At 44.1% G+C, this 22,634-nt stretch overlaps 1 protein-coding gene across 2 annotated transcripts in view; it reads left to right on the top strand.

The window, feature by feature from the left end:
* The first annotated feature begins 171 nt into the window (after window positions 1-171).
* The window catches only part of kif2a (kinesin family member 2a), a 27,485-nt gene continuing 5,022 nt past the window's right edge, over window positions 172-22,634 (top strand). The window contains exons 1-17 of one of the 2 annotated variants that reach the window (XM_063194996.1): window positions 172-352; window positions 4,585-4,679; window positions 5,700-5,822; window positions 7,565-7,619; window positions 8,173-8,316; window positions 11,177-11,277; window positions 12,118-12,213; window positions 12,366-12,420; window positions 12,584-12,746; window positions 14,165-14,255; window positions 14,742-14,805; window positions 16,090-16,181; window positions 16,582-16,724; window positions 18,417-18,621; window positions 19,309-19,419; window positions 19,769-19,836; window positions 22,292-22,448. In XM_063194996.1, coding sequence (XP_063051066.1) covers window positions 292-352; window positions 4,585-4,679; window positions 5,700-5,822; window positions 7,565-7,619; window positions 8,173-8,316; window positions 11,177-11,277; window positions 12,118-12,213; window positions 12,366-12,420; window positions 12,584-12,746; window positions 14,165-14,255; window positions 14,742-14,805; window positions 16,090-16,181; window positions 16,582-16,724; window positions 18,417-18,621; window positions 19,309-19,419; window positions 19,769-19,836; window positions 22,292-22,448 — 1,824 coding nt within the window. In that variant the 5' untranslated portion in view covers window positions 172-291. The remainder of the gene's footprint in view (window positions 353-4,584; window positions 4,680-5,699; window positions 5,823-7,564; window positions 7,620-8,172; window positions 8,317-11,176; window positions 11,278-12,117; window positions 12,214-12,365; window positions 12,421-12,583; window positions 12,747-14,164; window positions 14,256-14,741; window positions 14,806-16,089; window positions 16,182-16,581; window positions 16,725-18,416; window positions 18,622-19,308; window positions 19,420-19,768; window positions 19,837-22,291; window positions 22,449-22,634) is intronic. The other variant, XM_063194995.1, reaches the window with a different exon arrangement.

Genomic DNA, 22,634 nt, shown 5'->3' with positions numbered 1-22,634 from the left:
TGGTCCAAATTTAAAAGGGAGGTGTATAATTTATAGCAACATGAACAAAATCAGTCAACCCTGGCTTTCTTATGAGGACTTAGCAACACCAGACAACTGTTTACTTACCACGGATAGAGGGGCAAGGACGCAGTTTCACTCAGTGTGCGCATGCGTCTAAATTTTATTCTCAGCACCTCTCCCTCCCCTGTAATATTCTCCCGGCTTTCAACAAGGCGGAACAGATGAGAGAAATTCAAATATAAACAGTCTTGTACATACGGATATATGCATATTTTCCATCTTTAAACTATGGCGGCCACTTTCGGCAGAATTACCGTCGGCATTTACGTGGAAATTAAAAGGAGTGATGGTAAGTTTAACTCTAACAAGTCATTTTACGACTTGGCTTTGCTAGCTTGGCGATTTGCTAATATGCGCTAGCTTGCTATCAGACGTTAGCCAAGTGGTCAGATGTTGCCCTGCCTTTCGTCGAGTTCTGTTCTGCTAACTTGTTAGCTACTTATCCTATTGGACTTAGCTTGCTGCCCATTATCTTTGTTGTAGTAACAGTCTGGTTATTGACTACAGTTGCCGTCGCCTCCTAAACACAACCCCATTTTAGAGGATCACAGAGGCATCCTAGCCCTTTGCAGCATCGTTGTTCGTTCTATCCGTTTTCAATTATTTGACTGATCTATTTAGGGGAAATGTTTTGTGCAGCTTGATTAGTTAGCGAGTTTAGCTTTGTTTAAATACTAGCTAACCCTTTAGTAATCGTGTTAGGTAACATAATGACTGTGTACCTACAAATAAGTACAATACGATATCCGATTAAATGGCGTTGCAGTGGTTTGCAAGCAAGCATAGCCAGACGTTCTTCTTTGATTGGGGATTAGAACTGCATCCATAACAGTTGGTCGAAATTACTAGGTCACGCATGCAAGTGGCATCCCTGCGGATGTGAATGGGTACAAAGTGTGTTGCAAGTTCTCATGCTTGGGTTACATTCTGGGTAGTTGTTCATATTAACCAAACAAACCTTGTATCTTTTCTCATTGAATAACTAGTTCTAGAGGATTTTTCCTTCTAGGGGATAGGTTCTGTCAGTTGAAACTGAGACGGGTGGAAGAATCCTTTTGCTAAGGAAAGAACACAACAATTCAAAGTTTTGTTTCATCCACCACACATTGTACCCCCTATCCCATTGTCTGCCCGAATGGTGGCAAATAGATTTCAAACTCAGCTCGCTTTTATTGAAGTGAGAAGGCGAATGATCTGTACAGCTTAACTGGTGTCACTATGTCATATGGCAATAGCGTGTCATCCACAACTTGCAATAAGGAATGATAGTATGCCATGGCCTCAGTTTGAAACCCAAGGCGAAAAAGTTGGTAATGTATCCTGTGATCCTGCAGGATATGGCAGGCGAGACAGTACACCCCCTCTTCCCCCACGGCCACTGGGGAGGGGCTACCACTGTTTGTAGAGCTCGATGGAGTGTATATCTCTATGGTGACAGGTACTTCCATCCCAAGTAAACTAATCACACTTTAACTCTTCTGTTATGTATTGTCAGACAGTTAACTTAGCTGTATGATAAAGGCGTTGCCTGGTATTACAACCTGCTATTACGTCACAACATTGCTTAGGCTGTCTTGTAGGAAAGATGACTTGGTGTGTATAACTTGCTTGATGGACATGACATCTTTTGGACAAAGCTGAAGCTCTTGGAATAAGATGAAAAATGAAGAGTAATTTACGACTTGATCTGTCTTGATCAACTGCTTTGTTTCCATTACAGCATTCACGTTTATCAGACACTCTGACCTGGTTACATGGATGGCCCTGATAGAAAGGCCTCCTTTTGAGCCAATCTGACAGGTTTAGCAGGTCAGTTTGTCTGTAGCTGCCGTCAGCATTGAAAAACGCAGTGGCAATGCATTACAAATAAAAGACTTTGAAACAAGGAACACATGGTGGGGGTCCCTCCGAGTTTCAAAATAAATGAGCTTATGTGCGGAAATTGGAGAATCGTGAGAAAATCATCATCTCACATTGCCTACAAGCTTTGGCAAAGGTCTAAGGGGAGGTGTATAGACATTTCAGTCCTCTATTGACCCTACAAAACGTTGAAGCAATTAAAAAGATTAGTAGCATTTCAAAACAGTAAGATTTCCATTGAATGCTCTCTGTGAATTGCTGAAATGCACACCTAATAGGCTATAAAAGGCTTAGCAACTTGATTAGGCCTCAACACAACACATGGCTCCCACAGGCTTCAGCTGTCCAACCATAACAATCAAAGCGTGTTGGGTTTTTCTGTCATACCTATTTTCCACACTTTGTACCCTGTATTGTGGTCACATGCTTTTGATTTAGCTGGTGAGAAACACATCTGCTTCTCCTTTCTGACTTATAATACCAGGCCAACGCAGGAGTCATCTTCCCCTTAACATGCACAGCATTTCCGCTATATACTAGGGCTGTAACGATATTGTATTGAACTGAGAAATCGTGATACACTGAGTCACAATATTGTATCGCGATACAGGGAGGCAGAATTGTGATACGCCCTTTCAAGGTTTTGTTACACATCAGTCCCGAAAACAGCCACATGATATGAAGTGATAGTGCTTCCAAGCTTCAAATGAGATACGTTTCAGAAATCGTGGGGTATCGAACCATGGGTCAAAAACCGTGATACGAACCGAATCGTGACTTGAGTGTATCGTTACAGCCCTACTATTTACTCTTTCTTAAAAGGTAGAAGTGTCACTTATTTTAGTTGTTTATTTCCAGAATGTATGCCCATTCACATGTTGTCTTTTTTTTTCAAGAATATTTACCACCACCACCTTCAATTTCTAGGCATGATGACTTTGAATTTTACACCTTTGCATGAATAGGTGGATGGATCTTCCAGTAATTGCCATTTTGAATTACCAATAGGCAGTTTTGGCAACAAAACTGGCTGCACTTTGGTCGGATCAGTAAATATAAGTTTATCAACACGTAAATATTCAAGATCAAAGTTGTGAATGGGCAGCATACATTTTGAAACTACTAAACGACTAAAACTACCTTTATTTAGGTGGGAAAGGGTATAAGGAATGGATTATGATGCAGATGTGGATTTGGACCGAGAGCCCCACTGAGAGTTGCCGAAAAGATGCATCGGGCTCATGAATAATGGACATTGTTGTTTCCCATGATTATGTCTGGCAGGAATATGCGGCAGTGCAGAGGTCCTACATGAGGAGAGCAGGAATGTTTGGGAATCAAGTTAATTATCTGTACCTACTAGGCGAGAGTGCAGTGTGTACCTACTGCAGTGAGGAACCAATTCAGTGTTCTGGACGCCGCTGATGTGGATAGCTTAGTTGAGAGGGAGTGCCTCTTAATATGCGACCTTGCCTCCTCCACTTGCCTCCTCCACTTGCTTCTCGTCATGATGTGATGACATCACTCAAATTGTAGAGTCTTTTTCTCATTTGCAATTGGGATGGTGAATGAAAAACAGTCCCTCAAAAGTTGTTGTGGCTAGGCTGACTGCTGGGAAACTTTATCGTTTTCTCCACGGAGGAGGGGCCAGGAGGCGGGACGAGGAGACAAGCGCGAATATTAAGACGCACTCACTGTCAGACTACAACCAAGGCCCTACAAGACCACAAATCTCTGCACTATTAGTCCATTAAAGAAGACTAAAATCTTTCAGAATTAGTTTTTTGACTGCCACAGGTTGGTCGAGCCTTGCACCATAGGGCATAATGCTAGCTGGGCCATGCATTTGACCCAGCTCATTCCTCTAAGTTTAATTGCAATGCTGTGTCTAGTTTTTTTGGGAGGGACTGCCTTTATTTGACAGGACAGTGAGAATAATGACAGGAAGCGAGTGTGGAGAGAGAGAGATGGGGAAGAGTTGGTAAAGGCCCCAGGCCGGGCCGGCAATCGAACCCATGTAGGCCACACTGCAGCCGAGTGCCCTACCATTTTTGCCACGCTAGGGCTGCTGTGTCTAGTTTTTAATCTGTGGCGAGACATTGGGATGGGCTTTGCACAGTTACTACGCCTATGGTGTGAGCCCAGACTGTACATTTTGTGTTAGTCAGGCTTGCCATTCTACTGTCCAAAAGTCCTAGTAGACTAGTAGAGTAGATCAGAGTAACTTTATTGATCCCCAGGGGGAAATGACCTGAAATGTCCCATGCCCGTTTTCATATGCCTAGTGTGTGTGCACCACCTACAGCAGTGAGGAACGAATATATACAGTGTTATGAATGGTGTTGGGGTTAGCTCGGTTCAGATTGTGTCAGACTACAGTATTTCACAGCACGGCCCAGCAAGACAACAGATTGCAGCTGCGCTATGAGCCCTGACGCAACGTGTAGCAGCACTTAGGGGAAATCTCAGAGCCAGGGGCAGCAAGCTCAGTGCGTGGGAACCAAACATCAAATTGCATAAGCTTACACCATTCATGCAGGCAGGCAGCCCTTTCAAACTTTCATGAGCTTCCCTCTTCCGACTCATTTCTCTGTGTTTGTGTATATATTTATTTATTTATTTATTGCCATGCCTTTTGTCCGCCTCCTTCCCCTCCCTCAGGACGAATACACCAAGCCATGGTGACCTCCCTAAACGAGGAGAACGACAGTGTCACCGTGGAGTGGATCGAGAACGGCGACACCAAAGGGAAAGAGGTAGGTAACGTCAGCATGTCAGCGGAGTCGCGTCGCGTCGCTCGTCCTCGGGCATCCTGAATAATGCAGCAGGTTGGCTCAGCTCGACTCGACTTGCGTTGGGTTGGCTCACAGGCAGGCAAGCACGTGGCTCAGCTGTGTGCCACTCGAACTGCAGAGTGAGACACTAGTTATCCTAAGTGCCTGGCCTGGGCTTTACACATGGTGAAGGTGGTTTGAGCACTTGCTCAAATGGAGGGTGTGTGTGCATGTGTGCGTGTGTGTGTGTGTGTGTGTGTGTGTGTGCGTGCGTGTGCGCGTGCGTGCGTGTGCGTGCATGTGTGTGCGTGTGTGTGCGTGTGTGTGTATCATGCATGCCAGAACAAGTGTGCCCATGTTGGCCCGTTTTAAGATTTAAATATGCAGCAGACCTGCTTCTGCTGTGCTAGAGGAGCATACAGACTATGTTGGTTGAAAAAACAAAACATGAACTCACAGTTGTCCAATATAAAATGTGGTGTAGAGTGACAAAAAAAATGGAAAATATAACTTGAAAGCATAACTGCTGATTCTTTTTTTATGATGCTGAGACATAAAAATCTCCAGGGACCGAGTGCTGAAAAGTGAAGTGTGACATAGGCAGAGTTGGATATTCTTTCTCATCTTTTCCTATGCTTTTCTATGCCAAAGAAGATGTCTTATTTCAAATCTATTGAAGTACTTGTAAGTGGACCTGAATGTTAACTATCCTCCCCTTGCCCTCCAAGTATTTCAATTTAAGATTCAGGTGAGGAAATTAAAATTTCTTTGTTTGCACTGTCAGCAATTGGTTGAGCTGTGTTGTATCCTATGGAGCAAATTGTACATCCAAAGAAAAGTTGCTGCAGGAGAGAATAAAGCAATCTTGAATCTTGAACATAGTAATTTTCCTCACCAGCACTCACGATGAAGAAGGGTCTGAAACATTGAGGCCGAATACTTCAGCATAAATCTGAAGAGGTCTGTCCTTAACAACTTCATTTTGTTCTCCCTGGCTTCCAGATTGACCTGGAGAGCATCTTCTCCCTGAACCCCGACGTGGCCCCCGAGGAGGAGGTCATCCTGAGCCCTGTGACCCCTCCGCCCCCCACACCCAGTGCCACCAAGGTCAACAAGATACCAAAGGTACGTGGATGGTTCTTCTGGTCTCTCTGACAAATGTGCATTACATTACCCTTAGCTGACTGATGATTTCTCCAAAGTAGCTTAGGAAAATGATTGTGGAACAGGGTATTGGTTACAGTCCCCTGACCAGTGTGAGGTTAGGCCAGGTGCCTTGCTCAAGGGCACTTGCGCTATGGATGATATGGTATTAGAACGGACACTTTTCCTAATCTAAGGCAAACGATTAGGCCATGGCATGTAGCTGACACTTTTTTAGTTATAAGGTGTTAGTTGCTGGAGCATTGAGGTTAAGTTGCCTTTCTCATGGACGATGAGGGATTCAACCTAGCAACTTTCCAAACTCGAGATCAACTCCCCTAACCATTCAGCCACAGCAGTGCCACAAAGCGTATGATTAATCTTCTGTTCAGTCAGTCTGTTCAGTTTTGGGTGTCAAGGGATAGCCAGGCTGTACTTTGACAAGGTTTGTTGACCAAGAGTTTTGAAAGATTCGTTCTGCCGTCTTGATCAGGCCCAGATAGGATTAGCTCCTAGTTTCTCTGCTTTAAAAGCATCGGTTCTGGGTTCTAAATGACATCACTGATCAGGGTTTTTTTTTCTTCTTTGAGCGGTGGTAGGCATAATAGAATTAGGTAACCACACTTTGCTCGGCATGTATAGACCCTTTTGAGAAGTTTACGTAAGAAGTACTCGCACTAATGACTTTGACTTAAAAAGTTGTTTAGGCCAGACCCGTTCGTTTCAGCATCTCTTGGCTTATGTGTGTGTGTGTGTTTGTGTGTGTGTGTGCAACCTTTTTTCCGTCACTATCCCCAATTGTGGAAAAAGCCACCGGAGGCTACGAGACTAGGGTCATCTGTTTCGACCTTCAAGAAGCCAGTAAAGACCTTTTCTCTTTCATGAGAATAACCCTAACCCTGTTCTCATGCACTAAATCCTAATCTTACACACTTAACAACAGAAGAAGAAAAAACGCTTTTGTGCACTAACGCCCATGCATTGTAAGTTAACTGATTTTGTCGTTGTTTGTCAATCCTTTAATACAAAAGCAGGTTTTGTCCCTGTCCTATACAGTTACCACCTTGACAGCAAACACCTATCACCTTGACTAGGTCCTGTAAGAAAGATAAAGACTTTTTAATTACCTCAGCCAAGGAGGTTATGTTTTCGATCAAATTGTTTTTTCTGTTTGTCTGTCTGTTTATTTGTCGTCTGTCAGCAGGATAATTCAAAATGTTATGAATGGATTTTGATGAAACTTTGTGGAGTTGTTGGGAATGTTGGAAAAGGAACAAGTGATTGCATTTTGGTGGTGATTCAGATCACGATCCGGGTCCAGGAATTTTTCCAAAGATTATTCACCATTGCGGGATAGAGCGAATTTTGACATGCCAATTTCTTACTCCACAAAGTGAAAGACAGAAAGACTTGGAAAAAATAGTCAAATGTTCTGTCAAACAGCTTCCTTGGCGGAGGTCTGCACTCTCTGAGTGCATTTCTAGTTACGAATATAATTTCTAAAGTTGCTCTGTAATACATTGCATAAGCTACTTATTTTTGGGTTTCACGTCATATTTCATATGAAACTGCACATCATGACCTTTCCAGCGACGTTAGACACATGTCTCTGATACCAGCTAACCCCCAACCACCTTGACCAACAGATGTTCTGGGGAAAACAAAGCATTTTCTAAATGTACTCTAGGCTAATATGTGTATTAAGCTTATGCTATCTTATGCAGAATCGACGAACCATCGCACCTGTAAGAAATGAAGCACCGTCCAGAGACAACAGAGGTAAGGGTGACTCAGGTGCCTTTACTGTACATTCAAAAGTAGGCATGACCAATCCAGCAATGATGTGTATTTGATGGTAATAATGTGTATTCATCAATAATTGAATTTCAATTGGTGTTTGGCTTCTCCCAATAATCTGGCCACATTGTACTTTCACTCTGTCATTGTACCGGTACTTGGACATTTTTTGGCAACAAAGACGCACGTTCCTTCACTTTAAATAAATCTCAGATCTGGGTCAAAGACGTCTTTGTCATTCAGTGTTACGGACACCTTCCGCCGACTGTAACTGCAAAAAACATGATTTTTAAATGGTTTCAAGTGAATGGATGGCAGCCGAGGCTTTCATGAATTCCCTGTAACAATAAATAAATAAAAACAGTCATGTTATTTACAGTTACAGTCAGCAGAAGGCATCCGTTACACTGAATGACAATGCCATTTTGCACGTCTTTGACCCATCTGTTTTTCAAGGAATGACTGAAATGTCATCTCTGCGTATTACTAAGTGACTTGACATGTCTCTGTTGTGTGTGTGTGTTTGTGTGTGAAGTGGGCTCCACCCGAGCCAGAACCACCCAGCAGCAGCAGCAGCAGCAGCAACCGCAGTACCAGCAGCCTGAGCCTGCACCACCTCCCCCCGCCCCACAGCCAGCCCAGCCCACCCAGAACCAGACCGCCCAGCAGCTGGCCAACGGTGAGTCCCTACCCTTGGAATCACAGACATGCATGATTGCGGCAGTGTGAAGTCTGATGGTGGGTGTGTTGAGTGAGTGACTGACATGCCATTCTAGCGGATGATGCATGGCCATAGAGCCAGCGCTGCACAATCCGTCAAAAGTGTTGTGATGGAGGCGTGGCAACAAAACCAAGCTGAGCGGAACAGTCTGTCTGATGGACATGACATCACAGCGGATCACAGAGGACTGTACAGAGAGCATTGTGATCTGACAAAAGTTAAGCATTTTTCAAGTTCTTGATAAGCCAAGCCACGATTCAGTGTGGCAGCAAGCGACGTCAACCATTGTGAAGTGAATAAGAAAACAATGGACACAAGCTGCCGGATGCATGCATGTGTGTGACTGAGATGTGCCAGTAGCACGCTTGCTGCAGTTCCAATGGGACATTGGCACCAGCCCCTGGCTAAGTGCTGGTACAATATGAAAGCTTGTAGATGTCAGAGGCAAAATATGTCTACTAGGTGTAGTGACTTACTGTTGAGTGACTGATGAATTTGTCCTAGCCTGAGCAGGAATAGATAGCTGTAAAGTTTTCACTGGTAAATTTAAATCTGGAAGTGTCAGGACACATGGCATAGTTTTTTGGCTGGTGAATTTGACGGCTGGTAAAGGTTCACAGGGTTATATCAAAGAAAGTGGATCTAAGAAGAAGCGTCATTTTGTTTCTTTTCCGGTATCCACTTTATGTCGGGTGAACGCCCCCTTAGGGCGTTATTAGGAGACCTTTGGTTAGGAGACCTTCGGAGTCCTGAGGTTGAGAATCAATGAAGTCCCCTTAGTGCTGTAGATGGCGGTAGCGCACGTCTTGCGCAAACACCTCAAAAAGAGAAGAAGAAGTAGGGGACAACGCCCCCTTAGGAGACCCAACTTGAGCACACGCTTTTGCATTGAGTGGGTGTGTTTTGCGTTATCTTGGTTTGATTCAGTATTTTTGGTAATATCATCTACTCCAGAGGAATAGCTGCAGTCCACAGTAGAACTCCGTGCCGTGAGGAGGAAGGAGATTTCCTCCATGTTCTCAGCTCTTAATTACATAACAGCTCCTATGGTGGATTGGAGCTCTCTGCCTGTTGATTTCATTCTCACATCTTCTGTGATGTTGTTTTCTGCGGCGCTGGCCTGATGTTGACCTGGCCCTGGCTTTGTGATGGTCTTGGATCAGATTAGGCTGTCCACTGGCTCAGGTGTCTATTCATCTCAGTGCTACAGTAGGTTAAGTGCCTCCTCTAACATGGTGACCGCTTAAAGTGACATTGAGTAGTTCTTTTTTGTCTGGGACGTTAAAATATTGTTTCAATGGTTAATCAATTCGTAAATACGCAGGAAGGTGATAAGGCATTTGATTTCCCTCACTCCATAGGCAATAACCGCTCCAAAGTGGGAGTGGAGCGTCTTTCTGCCCGTCTCTGAGGGACCATTCTGTTGTTAACCTGCCATGATGCAACTAAAAACAAAACTGACTTGGCATTGCTCTAAAACACTTGTCTGTTGTGGGTTATTCTTGGTCTCTTGCAACTGTCTTTGGACAGGTGTAGTTTGCATAGTCAAACTGGCCGGCATCTAAAAATAATCCGCAAACTGTGCAGTAGTACTGACACCTTAGTCTTATCAGCTGAGGTAGAACTTGGAATTCAAACTTTGGGGGTCAATTAAGTTTGATTTGCCCGGCGTCCTCCGTGCTTGCCGTCCTCTCGCCCTCACTGCCTTTGCATATTTCATTAGTGTGGGTTTCAGGTTCTGTCAGGGCTCGCCTGCTGTCACAAGGCTTCACACACCACACACTGTTGGGAGACACAGGGGAGCTGTCGCTGTTTGCATCATCTGGGGACGGGGGAGAAGAATAAAGCCCTCTCTCTTTCAGTGGGAGAAAAAAGGGAGGGAAGAGATGAGAGAGAGAAAGAGAAGAGAGGGTTGAGTGGAGAGAACGTGGGACAATGAATAAAAAAAAGGATTGCTCTTGTGTCTCCATCGTTTTCCAGCTGCCTCTGTAATCTTCCAGCCCAGAGTTGCCAGATGGAAAATGCTGAATTATCGTACCGAAACCTCAAAATTATCGTTTTGGGGGGCTTTTTGGGAGGGAATTATCTTACAAGACCCAAATTGTTGTTTCAAGACATCTAAATTAAATGAGTGACACAACACTGAAATTATCGTACATGTTTTTTTTTTATCGTACAGAGGACAAAATGGACAAAATTATGGTACAAACGCGATAATTATCGCACATCTGGCAACACTGTTCCAGTTCCAAGCCCTCAGCTCTGCTCAGCTGTCTTGCCTGTCACAGGCCGCCACTGGCTGCTGCTGCTGGCCCCGGCACACACTGCAGACAGGGGAGGGGAAGGAAAGGGGAAACATAAAGGGGAGGGGGGGAATAAGTGGAGGAAGACAGCAGAGCGTACTACAGAGAGGGAGAGAAACAGAGGAAGGGAGGGTGATTGGGTTGTGTGTGTGTGTGTGTGTGTGTGTGTGTGTGTGTGTGTGTGTGTGTGTGTGTGTGTGTGTGTGTGAGAGAGAGAGGCAGAAAAAAAAAATAGGCCTTTTCACAGGGATTCACGGGGTTCCTTTGTCTGGTGCAAGGTTGCTCATTGTTCTGTTCTCTCTGTCTGTCTGTCTGTCTCTCTCTCTCTCTCTCTCTCTCTCTCTCTCTCTCTCTCTCTCTCTCTCTCTCTCTCTCTCTCTCTCTCTCTCTCTCTTCTCTCTTTTCTCTCTCTCTCTCTCTCTCTCTCTCTCTCTCTCTCTCTCTCTCTCTCATATTATTATTTTCTTCTTCCCCTCACATGTCCCTTCCTCTTTCTGTCTGTGCTGGTGTTTCAGCGAGGAGGAAGTCCAACTGCGTGAAGGAAGTGGAGAAGCTGCAGGAGAAGAGAGAGAGGAGGCGGCTGCAGCAGCAGGAGCTGAGAGAGAAGCGAGCACAGGTCACTATGCCAAAATGTCTCTCACGCACACACACACACGCGCACACACCTCACCACCCCCTCCCACACCTCACCACCCCCTCCCACACCTCACCCACCCCTCCCAGACCTCACCACCCCCTCCCACACCTCACCACCCCCTCCCACACCTCACCCACCCCTCCTGTTTTATTGCTGACTCAAAAATGCAGTCTCCTCCTCTCCTACTGCCTCCTGCACATCTCATCGCTCACTCAAAACTACTCTCCTCTCGTTCTACCCAGTGTTCAGCTCAACGCTGAGGCACAATGCAGTCCTCATCCCTCCCCCCTCAAAATTCTGTCTACTTTATCCACCCCGTTTCCATTTGGAAGAATAATACTAGGAGATACTAGATGACTCTGAGGAAGGCGCAGGTGCGCCGAAACGTCAGTCATTTTGTGCACCAAAATAATAATAAAAAAACCTCTAAAAAAAGTTGCTGAGTGCTCCAGTCATCTCTGGGTCTAGTCACTGTGAAGTAGCCCAATACTAGTAATACTAGGAGATACTTCAAGGATCTTACTGTAGTTTTGGAATGTGCAGGAGTGGTGGTAGTACTATCATAAATCGTCTAACACAGTAAGATATATTGAGCAAGGACTTTTCTGGGATCCATGTGACATTAGGTGGACGGTCCTTTAGGAGACCTCTTTTGGAGTCTTTGGGTTGAGAGTAAGCTCAAGGAAGTTCCATTAGCGCTGTACATAGTCAGTCCTCCTCTTCCTGTTTGTCTGATGATCCCAGCGCTTCCCCTAGCTCTTTGACTCTTCATGTGCTATAATGCTGCTATTTTCTTTCTCTCTGCGGCTGGTCTTGCAGGAGGTTGACACCACGGTTCCCAACTATGAGATCCTGCAGATGATCCGAGAGTTCCGAGCCAGCCTTGACTACAGGCCCTTAACCACCGCTGACCTGGTGAGAATCAAGCGCACCACACAGTTCAAAGCTGCTGAAGGGTTAACTCCCTTTTTTTGAGGCAGGAAGATGTGTGGAACACATTGCTTCATTAGAAAAAGAATCCCATTTTATTTGCATATTTAATTATTTGTCCTTTTTGTCTCTGCTAGATTGAGGAGCATCGGATATGCGTATGTGTGAGGAAACGACCTTTGAACAAAAAAGGTGCAACATTTTTGTTTTTACTTTTCCCTATTTAATTATTGATTTAAATTATGTTGGTCAGTTATGACAGTTTTAAGTGAATAATAAGTAATGAGAGCCTCTTGTAGCATTTGCACTTGAAGTGTTTGCTGTTGGCTTCAATGTTTCTCTTTTGTTTTTGTAGAGCTCTCTGTGAAAGACCTAGATGTGATCACCATTCCCAGTAAAGACGTTGTCATGGTCCACGAACCCAAGCAGAAAGTGGATCTGACTCGATTTCTGGAGAACCAGACGTTCCGTTTCGATTTTGCCTTTGATGAAAGTTCAACAAATGAAATGGTTTACAGGTATTTTATATCTGTTTTCATCTACCTGTCCATGTTGTTGCATTGCATTGCATTAACACTTACCTGACACTTTAATCCATCGACCTTCCCATCCAAAGATCCACACCCTAGCACCGGCTCTTCCCTCAATTATCCCTCTTTGTTCCGCATCATGTCGAGTCACACACTGGTTGCATTCCAATGTGACCTTGCGTCCTCCACTTGTGCTTGTGGCCTGATGTTTTGCTGATGTCCCGCTTCCGTGGAGAAAACAGTTACGTTTCCCCGATGTCAGCCAAGATACAACCATTTTTGGGGGACTATTCTTCAATCACCATCCAGTTTGCAAATAAAAAAAATGACTTTACAATTGAGCTTTTGCGAGATATTGAAATATAATGCTGTTGTCAGTGATGTCATACTTCCTGGTACGAGGCCACAAGCACAAGTGGAGGACGCAAGGTCACATATTGGAACGCACACACTGTGAAGACCGCTAGCCTATTGAGATTGTGCCCATGGCGGTGAGGCAATCCCTGCCCCTCTGACCCTAAATCCTTGCCTCACAGCACGCAAGGTTAACCACTGAGCACTACAGGTTACCAGTACAGATTCACCCGCTCCTTCACATTCATCAGCCACCGTGTACTTGTACGTTGGAAAATTATCCTTATTCAAGGTGCAGGTGAACCGAGCCATTGAAGCAAAGGGAAGAAATCTGAAATCAAGCTGTTAAAATTATACACGGATTTCAACTGCAAGAGATAAAAATAGCAAAACTCAAAGCAAATGCCAAAAAAACAAAACTTGGCACGCCAAAACAAGTCCATAAATAGTTGATCAGTGAAAAGGGCAGGTCTGCTGTTCATAGCACCCAGACACTTAACAGCAGGTGATGTATTGCTAAAAAAAGATAAGATGAACTTTGATGATTATATAGAGAACCTTGCAAGAAAATATATTCTGTGGTATACACTTAAACTGTAGTGTTCTTTTACAACGTACATAAACACACAGCTATGTGTGTCATCTCTTGTGCTGTTGTATTCCCTGTTGCAAGTCATTCACTGCCCCACCCATTTGACATACTAGACAAAACACTTATGACCAACACCCTCTAACGTTGCTGATGAAGTCATGTTTGATCCCAAACAGTTAGGCAACAGCCCTGAAACGTCACAAGCTGCAATGAATTCCAGCAGCATTTCTTTCCATTATTCTTGTAGAGGGAAAAAACATAGAGGAAATGTTTAAAGAAAATTGCATTGTTAGTGCACATTGCACAACTTGGTATTGTGCTCCATTTGTCTTGTCGTCATCACCATGACCTGTCGTTTCAGTAGATGGAACTGGTAGAACAAGGAGTGATGTCACAGGGTGAATTACAGTAGCAACTGTTGCGTTATATACACTTAAGTTTCGGTCCAAATGTCTTTCAGGTTTACGGCCAGGCCTCTCGTGGAGACCATATTTGAACGGGGAATGGCAACCTGTTTCGCCTATGGACAAACAGGAAGTGGAAAAACACACGTAAGACATTACAGCAGCACCTAAGCTGAACTTGCAGTCACTGTTTTCCCCATTCAAAATTAATCTATGTTGTGGGGTTTTGACCTTGTTAATACTAGGGCTGGGCGATATGGAAAAAAACAGTATCACGATATGGATTACTTTATATAACGATAACGATATATATCACGATATAGCACAATTACATACGTTTCCAATTATTCTCTTATTTGCTCTTTATTTTTTCATGTCGCAAAACAACCTTTTTTTAAAAGGGGTATTTTTATTCTCATTTTTACAGTTACATTAACTTAGTGTGTATTGTGACAACAAGAAATGTAATTAAATGATATTCAATTGTATAAAATTGATAAAATTACTATCACAATATAAACGATATAGATGAAAGGTCACGATATACACTTTTATATCACGATAACGATGTATATCGTCATATTGCCCAGTCCTACTTGTTAATATTCACATTATGCACCATCCTTCTAATAGACCATGGGAGGAGACTTCTCTGGAAAGAACCAGGATTGCGCGAAGGGAATCTATGCGTTAGCTGGTAAGGCTTTTTCCTGTGTTAAGTGGTGCTTTTTTAAGTGTAGGGCAGTGTCCCTAAGCCAGGGGTGCTCAGCTGGCGGACCCAGGTCCGGATGCGGACCCAAACGCAATGTCATCCGGACCAAGACAAAATCCATCTGTATTTAATATGTATAAATTATACATGAGATTTCGCTGCCATGTGATCTATAGGTGTATTTCTGCGAAGCCAGTCTTATGACAAATAAAAGTATCATCACTATGACAACTCGGTGAGTGAGCAAGGGGCCAGTGCGTCCAGCGACTGAGGCTATTTTCTGCATCGGTCCGTAGCAACTTTTTTGGACCCTAGAAACATACGAAATTTGGCGAGTGGACCTTTTCAGTTTCTAGTTGAGCACCCCTGCCCTAAGCTGTTCACTTCCAGCATTCAGTGCCTTTCTTGAAGTTAAAAACAAAAAAGGTAACATGGCTCTATATGAATGTGATGGACAGGCCTCCTCACATCCTTCAGTTTGTATAATCACCAGATTTTCCAGTTAAGATCCTCCATAAGGAGTTAACAAGCCTCTTGAGAAGTACCATACAATGGTACCATACAGAATACATTTCCTCCTTACTGGGTATACTTCCTGTGGAGAAGTAGTGCATTGAAGAAAGGAAGCACGCAGGACACACAATGATGGCAAACCAACACACTGTCACATTACTTTGCCTGCAAGGAGTGCCCTTTACAGTTTCATCACCTAGAAGGGTAAAACTTAGGTTCTTCTTTTACTTCAGAAATGTAAAGGTTTTATGTTTTACCTGACGTGTTTGAACGGTATAGAGGGTCACATGGACGTTGATGTGTGACCTGCTTTAAAATCAGCTGATGTTGTGGAGGTGGGATCTCCCTGTCAATAATGACACCTTCACAACAACATCAGCTGATTCAACATCCATGTTTCCCTCTGAAAACGAAACCTATACCGTCGAAACATGTCAGGTAAAAGATATAACTTACATATCTGAAGTATGGTAAAAGAAAAACTTAAGTTTTACTATAACCTTTTGACATAATGAACGTCATACATCCATCTTTAAGGGTGTTGAGTGATCCAGACCCTTCTTACAGATCTCTCATAACGGCAGCTCTTGATATACTAAAATGTTGCCTATTGTGGAAAATGTATTGTAAATGTCTTTATTACAGGAGCGTTAGGAGAGGTATTTTAGGAAGCTTTTAACATTTAACAGTCGCTATACCCAGTCGTTATCTCATTACCCCACACAGTTTTTTTGATGTAATTGGCTCTCTCTGCAGCACGGGATGTGTTTCTAATGCTGAAGAAACCCAATTACAAGAAGCTGGACCTTCAAGTGTATGCAACCTTCTTTGAAATCTACAGTGGAAAGGCAAGTAGTGATTCATTTGTTAACTTATATTTACCATGCTTTATTCATATTACCAGTCAAACACACAAAGTCAGTTGAAGTCTGAAACAAGAATTATACTATCACAGTTTTTTACTGTTTTACATATTTCTCCTGCAGTAGAAATACGCTTGTGGTTATTTCATTGACAATAAGGTTTATGTTTCACGAAGCATCACTTGCACAAGCCTTCATTCCCCATACATTAATGTATGACACAATTAGCAGATGTTGTGGCTTGACCTGGCACAGTCGGATGTATAGTACGGTGTTGCAACTCTCCGCTCATTAGAGTGTGTTTGGAGCCCTCTTAGCTGACGTGTGTGTGTGTGTGTGTGTGCGCGTGTGTGTGTGTGTGTGTGTGTGTTGCGCTGCGCTGCAGGTGTTTGACCTGTTGAACCGCAAGGCCAAGCTGCGCGTGCTGGAGGACGGCAAGCAACAGGTGCAGGTGGTTGGGTTGCAGGAGAGGGAGGTGCGCTGCACTGAGGACGTCCTCAAGCTCATCGAGGTCGGAAACAGCTGCAGGTGGGTACACAACATCTCCAGACTGGTTCATTACATTACATTACATTACATTGCATTTGGCAGAAGCTTTATAGCCAAAGCGACTTTCAAAAGAGGACAATCAACCCAACATCACAAGCAAATACAAAGTGCACAGGAGATATACAGAACAACAAGTGCAATTGCAAAGAGGGGTTAGTTTTTTTTTTTTTTTAAATAAAGAGGAAATAACGAGTACACACGCACACAAACACACACTCACAAACTAAACTAAACTAAACACCATGTCAGGAGTCTGCCCTGGGGCAAGGCCAGTTCAAGCATTAGTCTAGTTCTGGTTACCAAGCCGGACGCTGTCTGTATATGCGTGCTTTATTTTGATTACCTCAGACAAGGAGGTTATGTTTTCGGTTGCGTTTGTTTGTCTGTCTGTCTGTCTGTCTGTCTGTCTGTTTGTCTGTCTGTCTGTCTGTCTGTCTGTCAGCAAGATAACTCAAAAAGTTATGAATGGATTTGGATGAAACTATGTGGAATTGTTAGAAATGACAAAAGGAACCATTTATTCAATTTTGGTGGTGATATGATCGGGATCCAGGATTTAAAAAAAAAAAGATTCTTCACCATTACGGGATAGGACGAATTTTGACATTCCAGTTTCTAACTCCACAAAAAGAAGGCAGAAAGGCTTGGAAAAAAGTAGGGTGTAGCATAGTTAAAATGTTCTCAAACAGCTTCCTTAGCGTAGGTCTGCACTCTCTGAGGTCATTTCTAGTTTAATTGATGGTTTTTTTTCCCGTTTTTTTTTTTCATGTGACTTTATACACCTTGTATTCAGTGCATTTGCGGCAGGTATAAGTGATACTAGGACAGTCAAAAAGATGAGGCGCACACAAGGCTTGCAGGTTCATTGTGTCCGACAAATTAACAAAAGAAGTCAACGGAAAATATCTGGAGCTACAAACGTTTCGGATCTAGTCCGGACACAATACACTTTTTGAACCCGCAAGTCTTGTGTGCGCCTTATCTTTTTGACTGTCCTAGAAACACTATTTTATGTGAGCAGCCGCACCAAGCAACAAGCAATCCTAAGTTAAGGCGCAGACGCCAACTTTCTTTGTTTCCTTACGGCAGGTATAAGTTGCATGTCATGGTATAGAAGTGCGTACACGCCACTATCTTCTGCCTGACACTGGTAGTCGCTGATAATTTCTTTGCTTCAAAATGGACCTTGTTAATGTCATGGTGAGGCTAATTAGAGTCAAAGACCAACCCTAAGCAAGTATAAATTGATGATTTGTAAACAATCTTGATTCATTGTACCAGCGCCTCAGCTTTGTTTACCATACGCCTGCTGCAGTCTCCTGGTAGGGAACAGTGAATATAAAACGTAGACTAACTGCTGTGTTTATCTTCCTGCCTATCTGTGTCTGCCCAGTGCCATTCAAGCATGATGTACTGTTGCCCACCATTTGAGAGTTTTACTTGTTGTAACAATGGCATTTGCGTTGATAGTGAAGTCTTTTATGATATCATTACCATGAGAGTCCGTTATTGAATTTCATGTCTTGTCTGCCTTTTTTATAGGACGGTCTATTGAATGTTTTGTTGAAGGTGTAGGGTTGTAGTTCAGATACAATTACATGTTAACTTAATTTTAATTAACATAAATTCATTCCAATTGATTGTTGTTGATGGTCTTCATGTCATCCTCAGGACATCGGGTCAGACGTCTGCCAACGCCCACTCGTCCCGTAGCCACGCCGTCTTCCAGATCATCCTGCGCCGGAAAGGCAAGATGCACGGCAAGTTCTCCCTCATCGACCTGGCGGGGAACGAGCGGGGGGCAGACACCTCTAGCGCCGACCGCCAGACGCGCCTAGAGGGCGCAGAGATCAACAAGAGCCTACTTGCACTGAAGGTACCCGGGCAGCACCAGCCCCACCACCAGCCCCTTTCAATTCCACTGTCCGATGTAGTGCTATTCCACTTCAGCATCATGAGGGCAGAAAAATCACTGGGGTTTCAGAGGCCACATAAGACGACACAAAAGAAAATCCATGGATCGAAATTCCATTTAATGCCAGTCACTAGGCTGCAGGAAATGTTCAAACGAGCTGATGGTTGAAAAGGCTGGTGGAATGCTTTCATAATGGTAGAGGAGAGCTGCACTCTTGAATACAAATCTTACAGTTGTGTAATGGGATGGCATGGCAGCCATTTTAGCCTAAGCCATCAGCATCTCTTGGTTCATAATGAGGGCAGTTTCCATTATTCATGAACTCAAGAGGTGTTATTGTGGCATGATTATTATAATGGTGTTGTTTAAAGATGTTGAGGACAAAATAAGTTGAATAGTGTTATCTTGTTTTTCTCTTCCTGGGTTGCCTGAAACTTCTCTACCTGCTAAGTGTCTTGGAGAAATGTATGATGTAATGCATCAATTGACATCATTTTGAAAGCTTCAAGTTTCCAAGCTATTTCATTTCCATGTCTTTAATCTTTCCTTTGAACGGATCTGCCTGACATTTTATTTTCAGCCTCATTCTCCTTTTATCAGTTCGTTGTCTTTTTTTCTGAATCTGCTTTCTTGTTTCCCTCCAAACAGGAATGTATTAGGGCCCTGGGACGCAACAAACCGCACACGCCTTTCAGAGCCAGCAAACTCACCCAGGTGCTCCGAGACTCTTTCATCGGGGAGAACTCGCGGACATGCATGGTGAGTTCCTCCTCTTTCTCTCTCCCTTCTCCTCTCCTCTTTTCTTTTCATTCCCTTGCTCTTAACCCTCGTTCACAGACGTGTCTTTCACCCTCTCCACTGACGTCACTGTGCTATCTCTCCTCACACTCTGCCAGATAGCATTGAAAGTATGTGCTTTGTTTAGCTTGAAAGGGATGGCTTGTTTTATGGTTCACTGACTCTCTCTCTCTCTCTCTCTCTCTCTCTCTCTCTCTCTCTCTCTCTCTCTCTCTCTCTCTCCTGTCTCTCTCCCCCCCCCCCCCTCCTTTTTGTCCTCTCTCTCTCTCTCTCTCTCTCTCTCTCTCTCTCTCTCTCTCTCTCTCTGCAGATTGCGACCATCTCTCCTGGCATGGCATCCTGTGAAAACACTCTGAATACCCTGCGCTATGCCAACAGGTGAGATCGGGGGGCTTTACAGTTAAATTTGGTGAAGCGTAATCCTGCTGGCGAGTAAACTCAGTGAGCCAGTGTTAGTCTGCAGGGCATTTAGTTGGATTTAGATGGAAGAGGAAGAAGCTTGGAGCTGCGCACGTCATTTCCGAAGTCATTTCCTCCATCGTCACTGTGCCGGGGCTGCAGTGGGAATTCCCCTTCCCATGGCAGCGTCACCTCTCTGCAGCCTGGAATATTGCAATATTCATCAGGTCCATGTCATGTAGAATACACATATTTAGCAATGGCTATGTATATATTTAGCGATAATTCAATATTTCAAGCCTGTTGTGCCACCCTTTAACAGATCAGATTTGCCGGAAGTTTGCAAGGAAGTTATGGGAGCGCAAAGAAACAATACTGCAAGAGAAGAGCTAGATTTTGCAATTTTATATGCATAAACTACAGAAATAAATGGTTGATTATTCATTGAATTTCATTTATAAGCTATGGTTAACTATGGTACAAGTTTTACTTAAAAAAGGTAACCAGGTGAAAGTTAATTCTCACCTCATAAGCCCATCCGAAAGGCTAATTCAATTTGTGTGGAAAATGCACATTATTCGTTCCCCTTTCTTATCTAAATACAACCTTTTGTGTGTCCTGATCCTCTTGGTCTCTCTTTCTCCTTTTTCTCTTTCTGTCTTCTCTGTCCTTAAACTCTGGTGTCCTGTCCTGTCCTGTCCGGGCTGTCCTCAGAGTGAAGGAGTTTGGGATTTGTCCTTCAGACATCCCCTTCTCCCAGGGCGGAGGAAATCGCTCTGAGCTCTCTCCTACTCAAGAGTATGACGCCATTTCTCCTTCTCTCTCTGCCACTCACTCATCACAACTGGCAAACCCATACCAGCTTCTTCTCTCTCTCTCTCCTTTTGCACTTCTGCTTCCTTTCTTTTTCTTGTTCTTGTCCTTCATGCCCTCTCCTTTCTGCCGCTTGTGGGATAAAATTGGTAGAAATTAAGTTGAAAACTCCAGTTGAAAACCTAAAACAACCTGAGCCCTGTTGGTTCCCAAATGGTGTCCCACTGGAATTTTCAACTCACTCTACAGCCCCCCCCCCCCCCCCCCAAGGGCTGGCTGCTATTGGTGCACTGTGCATGTCGTGGGCACCAGCATGCCACTAATGCACACAGGTCCTGGAAGGATCTGGTAGCACAAGAGCACTGTGGATGGAAAACACCTGGCACTCATCATGGAAGCTGAAGCTGGGCCTGTGTTGTCGTTTTGTTGTTGTTATTTTCTGTTGTTGTGCTTGTGGCAGGATATTTTAATTTCATTTCAGTTAAAAAAAAATAATCATGATGTCTGTTCATCGTTATGCCCTCTAACCTAAACATCTGCCAGATTTCTTTTGCTTTTTGGTGTTAACTCTAAATGGATGTTGTGGTGGCAGTTGTAACGCTGGCTGTGTTGTGTTCGGTGGCCCCTCCTGATGGCACCATAAGCAGCCACTTTAACTGTGTTAATCCTGCTGAGGCATGTAGTGCAGTGAGCGAGGACATCCGGATGAGCCCAAAAACAGGCAGATAAAATGTGATGGGCCACATGTCATATTAGTTGAAGCAGTTGGCAGTGCTATTGCATTATGAGCAGAGCAGGCTCAACTGCAGGTGTTGGACTGAGATAGCTGATGGCTGTGCATGGTGGCATCATTGCCAGAGTCTCAAAAAGTCCTGTTTGCTCGTTCACCACATAGTGCACAATGTAGAGAGCCAAGGGTACATATCAATATCCTTCCTCCAGTTGCTTCTGAAGCCTAGAGTTAAGAGGACTAGGGCGGAAGAGGAAGATGATGTAGAAGCAGGCTCTCCACGTGGTGTGTGACTCCTCCATCCTCGCTTGATCCCCTCTTTGTTTCCTCCATAGGATTAGGGGGGAGAACAAAGGAAACAAGGAATGGTGGCTGTGAGGATGGAGGAATTATGTATTGATCTGTATCCTATGCAGAGGTGTATGAAGTAAGAGTAGAAGCTCTCTTACAGTGCATCTACCTCATAAGGTACGGTAGAGTAACTACCGTATGTAAAATGTGAAAGTGAAAGTGAAAGCCCATTGGGAAACTCCAACTCCCATTGTCATTGTGACACAGCACTCCACAGCACACAAGTGAACACTGCACACTGCACATAACGAAATTGCATTTATGCCTCACCCGTGCAAGGGGGCAGCCCTCAGTGGCGCCCCATGGGGAGCAGTGCGGTGGGACGGTACCATGCTCAGGGTACCTCAGTCATGGAGCTAAAATGTGCTAGTGTTGTAAATGTACATTAATGGGAGTTCTACTTCATACACCTCCGATCCCATGTAGCTCTCGCACTATGTCATGATTTGAGTGGACATGTCAGACAGTGGACTAAGTGAAATGTGGTGTTGTCTGTCTGGGTTACCTCTTAACCGTCTGTATCTCTGGTGGCGGTGGCAGGGTGAAGGAGCTGACGGTGGACCCCAACGCGGTGGTGGTGGAGAGCAGCAGCCGGCCCAACATTCACGCCGTGAGCCAGCTGGACCTGATGGACGAGGAGTGGGACAACAGCAACTCCCCGCAGAGGGACGACCTCAAGCTGCTCTGCGAGCAAAACGTAAGGCAAAAACCTGGCAGCAGTTCAGAGTGTTGGATGGATGTTTTTTTCTTTTTTTTTCTTCATCAGACAAGCTGTTCATTATGAAGTTGGCGAGCAAACCTTGGGACTTGTAGTTTGTCCGTTGTTGTTGTTGTCGTTTTTCATTTTAGCATGTAATGCTTTTCTGTTTTCAAGTAAGAGGTT

The sequence above is a fragment of the Engraulis encrasicolus genome, chromosome 3 (genome assembly GCF_034702125.1).
Source record: "Engraulis encrasicolus isolate BLACKSEA-1 chromosome 3, IST_EnEncr_1.0, whole genome shotgun sequence".
Classification (NCBI taxonomy): domain Eukaryota; kingdom Metazoa; phylum Chordata; class Actinopteri; order Clupeiformes; family Engraulidae; genus Engraulis; species Engraulis encrasicolus.
Note: the sequence above shows the minus strand (reverse complement) of the source record. Positions and strands in the feature narration are given on the sequence as shown.